This window comes from Phaethon aethereus, assembly GCF_964289735.1.
Source record: "Phaethon aethereus genome assembly, chromosome: 2".
In the NCBI taxonomy this organism is placed as follows: Eukaryota; Metazoa; Chordata; class Aves; order Phaethontiformes; family Phaethontidae; genus Phaethon; species Phaethon aethereus.
Window position 1 is genome coordinate 69743948 of NC_138582.1, and position 14938 is coordinate 69758885.

The 14938-nt window shown below is 43.0% G+C and overlaps 1 protein-coding gene across 1 annotated transcript in view; it reads right to left on the minus strand.

The window, feature by feature from the left end:
- The window catches only part of CTNNAL1 (catenin alpha like 1), a gene marked incomplete at its 3' end in the record, with an annotated part of 64114 nt that overhangs the window by 32609 nt on the left and 16567 nt on the right, over window positions 1–14938 (minus strand). The window contains exons 2-3 of the mRNA XM_082015375.1: window positions 6760–6949; window positions 358–545 (exon numbers count right to left, since the gene is read on the minus strand). Of these exons, the coding sequence (XP_081871501.1) occupies window positions 358–545; window positions 6760–6949 (378 nt within the window). The remainder of the gene's footprint in view (window positions 1–357; window positions 546–6759; window positions 6950–14938) is intronic.

Consider the following 14938-nt stretch of genomic DNA (forward strand, 5'->3'; position numbering starts at 1 on the left):
TTCTTGATCCTGGCAGTACAAACATCCTGTCCTTACCAAGTAGAAGCTTTTACTGGCCGTTTTACTGACAGACTTGCTTTCCACCTCCCAGCAACTTAAGTTAAATAAGCAGTAACACAGCGTCTTCTCCAGCATACTAAGTCAATAGTGCAATACAGGTCACAAAATGTAGAAAGTCACTGAAAATTGTTATTTTATTCCTCCTGACGTACAGCCATCTCCTTTCAGATATCTGGCAGGTGAACATGTGTAAGATACTGCACAATGATACAATGAAAACACCACTTCATTTAGCACCACTCTTTTGCACTCACTGCAGGTATCAGTTAAACAACACAAAAAGGAAGCTACAAATACCTTGTTTCTGGAAGTTATAATTTGCTTAATAACAATTCTGTCTGCTAACACCAGCACCTTTGTGACAGAAGAAAGCAACAGCCTTGCAGCTTTTACCACACCCGTTTTGTCTGTAAAGATTGTTATGTGGCTATCAGATTCTGGATGGTCCAAGCTTGCCACATCCGTAAGCTGTGCGATTGTTTCACCTAGAGGGAAAAAAGAAATAATTAGCATTTCATACTTACAAAGATACTGGGCCAGTAAGCATTCTTAACTTTTCCTTTTGAGGGATAAAACAACAATTTCAGAGCTACCTACAACTCTTTATTTCACTTCACTTCCTTCTACTGACTGTTGGTGGCACCCTCTCCACATTTAAATTTGGACTATTATTCAGTACTGCCTCATTCTTCCACCTGCAACATTAATTTTCATTCAGTAGCCTACAGGTATTTGAGGTGGAAGGGGTGGAGCTGAGGAGCGTGGAAGGAGAATACATTCATGGGAGATATTTTTCCAATTTTAATAGCAAAAGTCAAATCAGTATTGACACTTGCAGCATCAACCCACTGAAGTAGTGGGATGTAGCAAGGAAGGAAGAGCTACAAATTCCCCTCCACTTTCCAAATTTTAGTTAGTATTCTCATAATTTATCAATTTCCTATTCCTGTAGAAGTTTTCAGGCATGAAGAATAAAGAGATTCTAAACAATAACTTTGTACCTTATAGGACTGAAGCATTATAGTGACACTACTGCACTTTATGTTCAGAGGACCACCAAACAGTATGTTGTCAGAGATGAGAGACAAAAAAAGGCAAAGTAGCACTGATTTTAATTTCATAAGCATCTTTTTATTCAACTGTCATTTATGATAATAGTTAAATAGGACTATTTGACCACTTCTATTTTTTATGCGGTTAAAAATTCTACAACTCAATGCAGCTAATGGATCTCCTTGTCTGGGAAAAATCACAGGCCCCTACCCAGTTAAATCTTCTGGAGTACTCTAGGAAATAGTACAATAGAGGAACGGCATAGAGCAGTTTCCTGTTCCACAACCGCTGAAGGACTGCTGGGAGACTGAACTCAGGCAGGCTCTGAGACATGGGTTTTGTTAGCATGCAAGACAAGACAATCAACCCACAACCAACCTGCAGATCATCCTTGAATATAAAATCCAGGACATTTGATTGAGTCCCCTATGACTCATCTTCAAAACCTCAACTAAGGTAATTCACCTAAGCAGACAAGATACCCACTTCAAAAGCCTGATAAAGCCAGAGGTCCCACATGAAGAACCTGAGGGTGCATTATTACTCTGGAAATAGCACACACAAACACTATGGAATAAGGAATGCCTGACAGTCCTTCAAACCACAGAGCTCCACGCTGCATAGTGTTCATGTATAGATACCTCCCCACTGACAATTGTAATCCCTTGAGCTCGTAAGTTGCTGGAATAGGTAATTGCACTATGGCAAGGAACTTCCAGTACTTTTGCTAGGACCAGGCCAGATCATAAAAGCCGTGCTACAAATAATCAGAGCGTCTCTCCAGCATAAGTATGCAAATATGATAAAGTACACCCTGAGATGGTGAGTTCCATAGCTGAAGGGCCTGAAACTGAATAGAAGTGAGAAGAATTATAAAAGTACGGCTATTACCCAAACAGTGAGGGCAGGCAGCTACACTAACAGTGAAGTGGTAGGACAAGTCTCCAGTCAAGCAAGGAGATCATTTAACAGTAAAACAGATTGGCCACTGCCTCCTCCACAGTCACATTCATTTCATTTCAGGCCAATCTCTAGTTGGAACTGTTCAACTTTGTCAGCAGATTAACCCCAATCTCTTCCTTTGACCGCAAAATATATGTGACAACATAAAATACTGTAAAAACACAATAGAGAACAATTAAAATAGACATAAAGTGCTTTTGATAAACACGGAAAGATGCACAACATCATTATCCTATTTCTTATGCTGTGGTATTCACCCTCTTGAAGATGAATTATCAAGTCACAGGTAAAGCATCCAGTCATACAAAAGGTAATCTGAGAACATAGAAAGAGCTGCAACATCTGCCTGCCAAAAGCTCCAGGCAACCCTAGAAACTTCAGACTTCTGACAACAGAACAAAGGCTTCCTTCTCTGTCTGCACATCTGCAACTAGAGAACAGGAATAGAACCCTAGGAGTAAGATATGAGGAGCAAGACCTGTTAAGGTAAAAAGACTGACTTACGGACTATTTAAGCCATCTGGGCATACACAAGCCCATGGGACACATCTGAGAGCGTCAAAGGAGCAGTTCAGTGTCACTATAATTCTGCTATCACATCTGAAAGATTGTGGCAACTGGGACAGATTTCCAATGACAGAAAGCCAAGTGTCACACCCATCTCCAAGAATGGTAACAAAAAAAAATTATCAGGTAATTATGGGCTAGTCTGCCTCACATCAGTCTCCAGGAATATTACTAAAATCATCGTGGAACCCATTACCACATGAAGCAGAAAAAGGCAATCGAGCCAGCACAGACCTGCAAGTGTGAATAGTCCCTTATCAACCTGAATGAATTCTATGATGAGATGACACCATATCTACAAAAAGAAATAATGGATACTCTGTATCTCAACTTTAGCAAGGCCTCTGCCATCATCTCCCATAATGTCCTTAAAACTAAATCATGAGATATGGACTGGATAAGTGAACAATAAGATGGGTAGAAAATGGACCTGACTGTTGGGCTTGGGGATGGCTTATCAGTGAGTGGTACAAAGTCCAATGAGTGGTCAATTACCACTGGTGTCGCTCAGGGACTGATACAAGGCAACAGAACTGTTCCCTGATGATGGGCCAGCATGTTCAGCAAGTGTGGGAACAATACCAAAATGGGGGAGTGTCTGATACTGGAGGATAGAGCTGCTGGACAGAGGGACAGGCTGGAAAGATGATCTGACAAGAAGTCATTGAAGTCCAACAAAGGCAGTAATACCAAGTCCTGCATCTGGGCCAGGGTAACACCACCCAACAGTACAGGCTGGGATCAGCTGTCTACAGAGAGCCTCTGTGGCAAAAGACATGGGGGTCCTAGTGGGCAAAGAGTTGAACAGCCATCAGCAATGATGGCCAGCTGCACGCTGGGTTCTTAGTAGGAGTGTAACTGGCAGGCTGTGGAAATGGTTCTTCCCTCCTGGTTGGCTCTTGTGAGACAGCATCTGGAGTACCATGTCCAGTTTGGGGCTCCTGCTCAGTACAGGGGAGAATATTGACATAGTGGAGCATGTGACATAAGAGGAGAGGCTGAAGGAAGCAGGTTTGTTCCACCTCAAGAAAAGAAGGCCAATGGCAGAGTTTACTGTGGTCCACAGCTACTCACCTAATGGTCAGGTATGGAGAAGACAGAAACAGACTGATCCCAGAGGTGCATGCTGACAGGATAAAAAGCAATGGGCAAGATGTAAGAAAACTCTTTTGCCACTGTAAAGGTGGTCAAACATTAAGAGGTGTACAAGAAGTTTCACAGTGTCCATTCTTGGAGTTCAATGTCTCTTCCAACCTCAGTTATTCTGGGATTCTATTTATCCATTTTAAATTGTTCGTTTTCAACATTCTTAATTTAGTTCTTCTCTATACTAAAAGACAAGGCAAAAATACAAGAGAGCTATTTATTGCTTCCATTTTACTCCATGTCTTCCTTTAGGGCTATGTAGTCAACTGGCAGAGAATACTGAAAATGTTATGACACTAACTCATTCTTGACATGTGTTTTCTCTTTTAAATTAACCAGTCTTTACTAGTTGGGGGGGGGGGGGGCGGGGGGCGGGGAATATCACAGATGGACATCTAAAAATGTGCTTCTTTGAGTTACAATCTGCTACTATACTGTCACTGTAAACACTGACACAGTGCAAGATTAATGTTAGGCAAAATCTGCTACATGACCCTCTGCAGTGTTTTATGATTCTATTTTGAGTCAATCAAATTACAAGGTTTATTACAAGGAAATAGTCATAACAAGTCTGAAACACTTCAGATCACTGATTATACCCTTCACAAGAGACAGATACAACATCTGTCATCCTTCAAAGCCTCTGCAGGATATGCAATTGATTTAAAGACTCCCTGCTTTTCTTAGTAACTGAGACTCTTAATGTTCTAAGTCCTTTAGTGTTGAAATCTATCTTCTATGCCTAACAAAGTGTCCCTTTATTTTTCGAGGCACCACCTAATTTATTGGCTAAAAGGAAGTATAAACAGCTCTACAATATCCTCTGTCCTGAACAGCAAGGGCTTTCTAGGCTTTCTACCACCCAAGCCATCAGAACATGGGATTCCTTTATACAAGTCAATATTCTTGGCTGTAATGGGCCAGGAGAACACCGAAGTTGTTCAAAATGGCACTTGAGTAACTGCATTCAGAGACTGAATTCAGAGGACAGTTATCCATAAGAATTTATCTGCACAAAGGACTGTCTTACCTTGTCCAACACGTAACAGTCCACAGGGATAATACTGGCACAAAAAAAACACCAAACAAAAAACCAGCAGCAAACATTTGATATACTGAATTTCCCATGTAAGTCTTTAGTTAGATCTCAAATAGATAGCTCAAAAAGAAAGTAACCGACCCATGCCAAGGTAAAAGTGAGGCTTGACAAAAAAGTAAACAGTCTGTACCTTCACTCCTTTAGACTGAGGCACATTACTGCATAACAGCAAATAAAACTTACAGTGTAAAAAAAGTATAACCATTTGGTGAGAGAAAATACTGCAGACTATTTTTAGATTCTGAGCTCCTCCTGGATACACTGATGGGGAGAAACAGCACTTGGCCACAGCATAATTGGCAAGTCAAGAAATAGATATCCAAACTGCATTGCTCTTCTAGCAGCTGAGATTATCAACATAAACTTTGGCAATTTTGGCCTGTAAGCATTTTACTTGGATCTTCAAGAGAAAACACATGCTTCACATAACAAATGGAATGTTTTCAAATTAGGATGTTTCTGTTTGCAGCCAACCTTGCTGGAGCAACCATGAATTGTCTGAAGTTTATCTAGAGTAGTTCTTCACAAAACCAATCATTCATCACTAAATTGTCTCTAGACATTGCAACTCATTGCTGAGGGATTTTCAGAGGATTTCTTACAGTCTCGTGCCCAATTCCTAAGCTTCCCCCCCAAATAGTATAAATTGCATCCCTAAAGCTTGAGGCCAGCACAGTAATTCACCAAGAAATATACTGGCTAGAAGCCAAAAGGCAAGTTTCTCAGACTTCTAAGGTTATTTAAAAGATAAAAACGAAACACTTGTCCACAAGCCCACTGCTTATCTCAACAGATCAATTTTAAGTATAGCACTCTACTCCCAAGATATGGGTTACTACTCCTTTCTGCAGTTATCAAGTCATTAGTGTTGAAGGGTCATTTATTTGCCTTCACATCTGGAAGCTCAAGATTACCTCCCTGAAGCCACAGTGAGCAGAAGTCTGTCACACCTGTAGGTACTTGCACCTGCTTAAAAAGGAAAAGCTTCAAGCAGAATTTCCCATGGTTCACATGTATTTGAAAGAAAAAACAAAACCCCACCACCACTAACAATAAAAGGAATGTTCTTCTAGATGTGATCATCTTGAAGGCTGCACTGCAGATGTAAGAATACACCTTTACTACAAGCCACTGAAATATCATGCAAGAAACAGTATTTAGTATCTAGGAAAGTAGTTTCTAGCCTGACGCTGACATTCTCTTACAGTATCAGAGAATGTAACCCACTATTTGTCCAGACAGAAGCTTCTGGGGCAAAGAGGAGCGTGACAGCACGCAACTCAACCAATTACCCATACCTCCCATTCAATCCACACACAGAGCAAGTTTGCAACAAAATTTAAATCCAGCAAAAAGGCAAGTATGATATGATTTTCATTTTACTGAGGGGAGCCATCAGATGACTGATGTGAGTCATCTTACTGAGTCCTGATGAAATATGGGTTGACAGTGTCCTTCATTCAGACATTCAGATTTAGAATGCAGTGACCTCAATAGCATAACACTCAAATTACTTTAAATACTTCACTGTTTTAGCCTGAGCGCAATAAACTCTGAAGTTGTATTCTTAACGCTCTGCTCTTTGCCTGTAGTAACATCATAAAACAGAGAGCATTCAGGTAATTACTTGTGGCAAAACAGCCTATTAAAAAAAAAAAGCAAAGCCAACACACAATTCCATTCCCTGTTCATATGATGACAGCAACTTAAGGAAATGACAAATCAGGTAACAGATCAGGCCCTGAATGAACCAGCAGAAGAGGGTTAAGCAATTAAATAACAAAGTTCTTACATTGTTCCTGACACTAAATATAGCATGCCAAAAATGGCACAAGCACAACAGGTTACAAATTTAATGAGTAACTACATACCTGCTCTCCTTGCCTCGATGCAAGCAACACTCATTTCCTCTTTCAATTCATGATTTTCGTTGGCTATAGCTTCACCTACTGTAACAAATCTTCCAACTGCCAGGTTAACTGCTTGGCCCACACGCTGAATTGCCTGCAGAGTCTTGTCTGAACGCTTTGGTTTATCCTTATGATTAATAAGAGTAGTTATCTGTGAACAAGAAGAGTTAATTATTAGAACTGTATGTGAGAAGACGTTTTAACTTTAGTATCAAAAGCAAGTTTTGAACTGAACTCAGTAATAGATTTTTAGCATTCTTCTCTAATAAAATTTAGTGTTGAGTCACGAGGTATCATTTAACTTCCCAGAGAATAAAAAAAAAATTTGGAGTATAATTAAATTTGCTCATCTGCTGTGATGTCAGCTTATCTCATGTATCAAACAAATTGAGTGAATTTTTTTTCCCCTATTTGCAGTATTAAAATAAGTTGCTGTAGGGGTCTCACGAGGATTTCACACTCCAGACACAGTAAAAGATGATGAGTCCAATAGTATTCATATCAACAACATTTTGGGTTTGCCAGCATTGGAAATCTTACAAAGTTTTTGTGCTGCCAGGTAACTAAGTACACTCATCAATTACAATTTGGGAACTTTGGCTACTTTTACTGAAATAAGCCTTTCTAAATTATGTTTTATCCAACTGATTACAGCAGGCTTTAAGAACAAGCAGTGGCACAGTCTTTATACAAAAAGAACCATTCGCCTTTTGGAAAGCATCTGAAGTACTCCAGCCCCTCTCCCATTAAAATATCCACTGTACTCATAACTTAAGCATTCTCAGTTACATGTGTTTCAAAAATTCAGAAAAAGTTTGCCATTTAGTAGAACAACTTGTGAGGACATTCTTATTCTGAACTCCACATGCTGTATCAGCTTTTCTGCCCTGTACTACATTGCGCTATACATTTCTTCTTGGATCACACCAACCACAGATCACCTTCTGATTCATACAGGCTGCAGGAGACTAGAGATTTACCCAGAATACCAAAGACGAGGAAACAAAGGGATCCCTCTCCCAGCCAAAAAGAAAGGTAATGCAGAAGTAGCTTCTTGACCAAGGCAAACAAACATGAGAACAGCATGCAATTCTGCCACTCATAATTAACTGATTACAAACTGCATTAAGAACAGTATAGGAGCTTTACATTTTTTGGTATGACAAACATTTTCTAGTGAGATGCAGGACAGAAGTCAAACACTTTAGTTTTGAATATCCTAAATCAGTATAAAAGCCATCACTGTTGCCAAAGATAGTCCTGCCCATCCCTGCCTCCCTCCCTCCTTTTTGCAATGAATTTATCTGGTGTGGCTTAAACCTGAGTTGTGGAGAAGGTGATGTTTGTTAGTTTAGTTTTCCTCATGACCAGTTGCCCAGTCCAGTTCATTGCATAGCTAATGAATACTTCTGCTGGCAAAAGGGAAAAGGTACAGACTGGAGAGAGAAGACTGGGCAGAAGTGCTGCTCTCAGCAGGAATGTGATTTAAAATGCCCACAGAACTGCATTGTAAGCTGTATCCCCAGAGGCTCAAAGATGTCTGCTGAGAGAATCTCAGAATTAGATGAATTACTTAAGTGTTTGAACACCTCAGCTGCATCAGCATAATCACAGGTGTCTCTGTCCATTCCTCAAAAAAACATAAATCACCATTCACTTATGCTTTCTCCTACCAGTCAAGCCTATGGCAGGACAAGAGCATAGAAGCTGTAAGGCTCACATCGGATCCAAGGACAGAGCAGGAAGCAGTATAGGAACTGTTCTCCCTCACAATCTGATCAATGACCAAGGCTTACCCTTCAGATACCACTAAATTGTATTTCTGGGGAAAAAAAATAGTGGTGTTTTTTAACACTTTACTGGGGCTGGGTTTGAATGCCAGGAGCTGGTTTAGTCAAGTTTGAAGTATTAAACTCTTTGCAATGGAAAATGTCAATACTTCATATAGCACTTTCCACAAAAAGAAAAAGCTAAGAGCTATCCCAATAACCAGTGCTGCCCTATTGAAGAACTGCTGTGGGAACGGAAGAATATTTTGTCCCAGTACAAAACATCACTACAGAAACGTATCATCTGCCCATTGCCTTCTTATATGCCCTACTTCTCCAACTTGTACCTACACCACAAGCTCTAGAGGAAGGCCACTTTCCACAATTCATACAGCAAAACTGTCCCTGTAAGAGTCCTCCAGTTCACCAAACTTCAACCCCAAAGCCTATGAACCCCCGATGCCCACCCACTGAAACTACCATCTCACAATGAAAACAGAGTCCTATTACAGAGTAAACTAAGCAAACATCTGAACACCTTCAGGTTCATTAAAGAGGAGGAATGACACTCCCCACAACACACAATTACCATCACTTCAGTGGAAATACAGATTAGTATGAAATGTATATTGAAAACAGATTCTCCTGAATCACAGAATCATTAAGGTTGGAAAAGACCTTTAACATCATCAAGTCCAACCATCAACCCAGCACCACCATGCCCACTAAACCATGTCCTGAAGTGCCACGTCTACATGTTTTTTGAACTCATCCAGTGATGGTGACTCCACCACCTCCCTGGCCAGCCTGTTCCAATGCTTGACCACTTGGTGAAGAAATTTTTCCTAATATCCAATCTAAACCTCCCCTGGCGCAACTTGAGGCCATTTCCTTTCGTCCTATCACAAAAGTTATAGTTATTTGGGAGAAGAGACCAACACCCTCGTCGCCACAACCCCCTTTCAGGTAGTTGTAGAGAGCGATAAGGTCTCCCCTCAGCCTCCTCTTCTCCAGGCTGAACAACCCCACTTCCCTCAGCTGCTCCTCAGAAGACTTGTGCTCCAGACCCCTCACCAGCTTCATTGCCCTTCTTTAGACATGCTCCAGCCCTCAACATCCTCCTTGTAGTGAGGGGCCCAAAACTGAACACAGTGTTCGAGCTTGCAGCCTCACCAGTGAGTACAGGGGCACAATCACTTCCCTACTCCTGCTGGCCACACCATTTCTGATACAGGCCAGGATGCTGTTGGCCTTCTTGGTCACCTGGGCACACTACAGGCTCATGTTCAGCTGGATGTCAACCAGCACCCCCAGGTCCTTTTCCGCCGGGCTGCTCTCCAGCCACTCTTCCCCAAGCCTGTGGCATTGCATGGGGTTGTTGTGACCCAAGTGCAGGACCCGGCCCTTGGCCTTATTAAACCTCATACAGTTGACCTCTGCCCATCGATCCAGCCTGTCCAGATCCCTCTGCAGAGCCCTCCTACCCTCCAGCAGATCAACACTCCCACCCAACTTGGTGTCATCTGCAAACTTACTGAGGGAGCACTCGATCCCCTCATCCAGGTCATCAATAAAGATATTAAACAAGACCGGCCCCAGAACCGAGCCCTGGGGAACACCGCTTGTGACCAGTCACCAGCTGGATTTAACTACATTTACCACGATTCTCTGAGCTTGGCCATCCAGCCAGTTCTTTACCCAGCGAAGAGTACACCTCTCTAAGCCATGAGCCGCTAGTTTCTCCAGGAGAATGCGGTGGGAGATGGTATCAAAGGCTTTACTAAAGTCCAGGTAGAAAACACCCATAGCCTTCCCCTCATCCACTAGGCAGGTCACCTGGTCATAGAAGGAGATCAGGTTGGTCAAGCAGGACCTGCCTTTCATGAGCCCATGCTGGCTGGGCCTGATCCCTTGGTTGTCCTTCACATGCCCTGTGAGCGCCCTGAACATGAACCTCTCCCTAATCTTCCCTGATACCAAGGTCTGTAGTTCCCAGGATTCTCCTTCTGGCCCTTCTCGTAGACCGGGGCCTCCGGTCATCTGGGACCTCCCCTGTTAACCAGGATTGCTGACAAATGATGGAGAGGGGCTTAGCAAGCTACTCCGCCAACTCTCTCGGTGCTCTTGGGTGGAGCCCATCAGGCCCCGTAGACTTGTGGGTGTCCAGGTGGCTTAGCAGATCCTTAACTGCTTCCTGCTGGATTATGAGGGGTTTGTTATGCTCTCCAGCCCTGTCTTCCACCTCAGGGGACTGAAAACCCTGGTCTGGCTATTATCTAAGCAGTGTTGATAATAGAGGGATGTTTTAGTTACTGCTGAGTACTGCTGAACAGAGAGAAGGCCTCTTCTGCTTCTCACACCACCCCACCAGCACAAGAAGATGGAAGGGTACACAGCTGGGACAGCTGACACCAGTTGGCCAAAGGACTATTCCATAGCATATGGCGTCACACACAGCACAAAGCTGGGGGGAAGAAGAAGAAATGGGGGGGATGGTTGGAATGATGGCGTTTGTCTTCCCAAGTAACCGTTACATGTGATGGAGCCCTGCTTTCCTGGAGAAGGCTGAACACCTGCCTGCCCATGGGGAGTGGTGAATGATTTCCTCATTTTGTTTTGCTTGCGTGCACAGCTTCTGCAACTGTCTAACTCAACCCACAAGTTTCCTAATTTTTACTCTTCCAATTCTCTCCCCCATCCCATGTTAAACCACGACAACCAGACAGAAGCTAATCTAAATCCCAGCTGGGGAATTTTTGACTAGTTAGGGACAGCAAGCCTACAGAGAGCATTAGACCAAACACTGAAGAAAACTAATTAGATGGAGAGTCACAGCTTTTTTACCTCAGCTGATTTTTAACCAAACAGCAACCTAATGCTACACGAACAAATGGCTAATATTACATCCATACAGTTACTGATTTCTCAAAAGTATATATAAAATAACACTGGCCTAAGATAAACAGAACTAGTTGGATACACATCCTGGCTGCAAGTTTACCTCCCACAGCATTTTATACCCATAGAAGTTTAAACATGTTCTGCATAACCCTGAAAAAAATGAATACGCAACTAACACTGCAGAGTGAAAGGAATCCCACTGTCTCTTACAAATCATCAAGGGCATTTTAATCCCATATGTTACTGCAGAGGTATGCAAATGCTAAAAATCATGAAGATGTCACAGTTTAAGTTGTTTTAATAAAGCCTTACAAAACGTTTACAGAAACAATTTCATTTGAGACATGGATGAAGTTTACAATTCTATCACTTCTTTAGCACTCTCCTTCAGAATGGAACATTGCTTTTACAGAAAAAGATACTCTCTATACTCACCCACATAAGGTGAAGCAAGAATCAGCAGCTGTTTTGGCAGGTCCATCACCAGTGTTATCTCAGCCTCATGAAGTTCAGGAAGGCCAAGTGTAGGGTCCTGCACCTGGGTCAGGGCAACCCCCAGTATTAATACCGACTGAGGGATGAAGGGATTGAGAGCAGCCCTGCAGAAAAGGACTTGAGGGTACCGGTGTATGAAAAGCTGGACATGAGCCAGCAATGTGCGCTCACAGCCCAGAAGGCCAACCGTATCCTGGGCTGCATCAAAAGAAGCATGGCAAGCAGGTTGAGGGAGGGGATTCTGCCCCTCTACTCTGCTCTAGTGAGACCCCACCTGCAGTCCTGTGTCCAGCTCTGGAGCCCTCAGCACAAGAAGGACATGGATCTGTTGTAGCGGGTGCAGAAGAGGGCCACAAAAATGATCTGAGGGATGGAACACATCTCCTATGAGGACAGGCTGAGAGAGCTGGGGTTGTTCAGACTGGAGAAGAGAAAGCTCTGGGGAAATGGCATTGCAGCATTTCAAGATATAAAGGGGGCTTATAAAAAAGTTGAAGGAAGACTTTTTACAAAGGCCTGTAGTGACAGTACAGAGGACAACGGTTTTAAACTAAAAGAGGGTAGATTTAGATTGGACCTAAGGAGGAAATTTTTTATAATGAGGGTGGTGAGAAACTGGAACAGGTTGCCCAGTGAAGTTGTGTATACCCCATCATTGGAAGTGTTCAAGGTCAGGTTGGACAGTGCTCTGAGCAACCTAATATAGTGAAAGATGTCCCTGCCCATGGTAGCGGGGAGTCTTTAAAGGTCCCTTCCATCCCAACCCATTCTATGGTTCTATGATCTACTCTAGACACCCACTGAACTAGCTTGTATATACAGATTAAACAGAGTTTGGAAACCTATAGTTATAAACAGCAGCTGAGGCTTTGCAAATACCTCCTGGAATAATGAACGCTTAGCTGAGTAATGTAATTTCTGCTCAGACTGGCTAACTTAGGGCAACTACAGTAAGTATCTTAACATTAGAATGGAGGGAAGTTTGTTGAGCTCCATCATTTGGTTTCCAGAGAAATCAAAAATATGTATTGCCGGTTAAAAACAAACATTGTGAAAGAACTAAAACAGAAGTTGGTCAAGAAATTTGAAACATTATCAAGACAAGCAGCTACATATAATGGGATCACCATTATGACATTAGATGTAACAAATGCAGCCTGTAGTAACAGTAAAATTTGTATAGGATATGTGTTACAAAAAAGTAAGTTACAGAGAGCCCTGAAATAGGAGTAGGTAAGTCATGATAAAAGAAAGATATAGAGGAAGATATGAAATATGTATCAGCTAAAGGAGAAAGGTCTGTCTTTGGCTCTATAAACATGAGTTAGACATATACCAAATGTAAAGCACTGAATAACGTCAAAGGAATAAGGAAAGTTCTTCAGATATGTACAGAATCGTAGAATAGTTTGGGTTGGAAGGGGCCTTTAAAGCTTATCTAGTCCAAACGCCAATGATGCAACTAGCAGGGACACCTTCAACTCAACCAGGTTGCTCAGAGCCCTGTCCAACCTGACCTGGAGTGTTTCCAGGGATGGGGCATCTACCACTTCTCTGGGCAACCTGTGCCAGTGTTTCACCACCTTCATAGTGAAGAGTTTCTTCCTTTTTATCTAGTTGAAATCTACCCTCTTTTCATTTAAAACCATTACCCCTTGTCCTATAGGTACAGGCCTCTGCTAAAAAGTCTGTCCCCATCTTTCTTAGCAGCCCCCTTTAAGTACTGGAAGGCTGCGATCAGGTCTCCCTGGAGCCTTCTCTTCTCCAGGCTGAACAACCCCAACTCTCTCAGCTTGTACTAATACCAGGGTTGCCCTGACTCAGGTGTATGGCCGTGCACCTGGCCTTCTTGAACCTCATGAGGTTCACACGGGTCCATCCCTTGAGTTTATCCAGGTCCCTCTGGATGGCATCCCATCCTTCAGGCATGTCAACCACACTACTCAGGTTGGTGTCATCTGCAAACTTTCTGAGGGTGCACTCGATCCCACTATGTCATTGATGAAAATATGAAAGAGTACTGGTCTCAGTATGGACCCCTGAGGGACACGACTCATCACCTATCTCCTTCTGACCACTACCCTCTGGGTGCGACAATCTAACCAATTCCTCATCCACTCAACAGTCCACCCATCAAATCCACATCTCTCCAGTTTAGAGAGAAGGATGTTGTGGGCGAGCATGTCAAAGGCCTTACAGAAGTCCAGACAGATGACATCGGTAGCTCTTCCCTTGTCCCGATGTGGTCACTCCACCACAGAAGGCCACTAGGTTGGTCAGGCAGGACTTGCCCTTCATGAAGCCATGCTGGCTGTCTCCATCTCCCTGTCCTCCATGTGCCTTAGCATAGCTTCTAGGGGGATCTGTTCCATGGTCTTCCCCAGCAGAGGTGAGGCTGACAGGTCAATAATTCCCAAGGTCCTCCTTGGTAACTTTTTTTAAAATCAGTGCAATGTTTCTCTTTTTCTTCAGTCTCCAGGGATTTCACCTGACTGCCGTGACTTTTCAAATATCATGGAGAATGGCTTGGCAACTACATCAGCCAATTCCCTCAGGATCCTGGGATGCATCTCATCAGGTCCCATAGACTTGTGTATGTTCAGGTTCCTCAGGTGGTCTCAAACCTAATCTTCTCTTACAGTGGAGGGACTTCGCTCCTCCAGTCCCTGTCTTGCAGCCCATCCACTCGAGAGGAGTGGGAAGAGATACTGCCAGTAAAGACTGAGGCAATGAACTCATTGAGAACCTCAGCCTTCTCCTCATCTGTTGTTACCAGTCTGCCAGTCTTGCTCATCAAGGAGGGGGGTACACTTTCTTTGACCTTCCTTTTCTGGCTCACATACCTGTAGAAGCCCTTCTTACTATTCTTTGCATCCCTTGCCAAGTTCAGCTCCACCCACATGTTGGCCATCCTGACCTCATCCCTACAGAGCTGGGCAGCATCCCTGTACTCTTCCCAGGATACCCATCCCTGC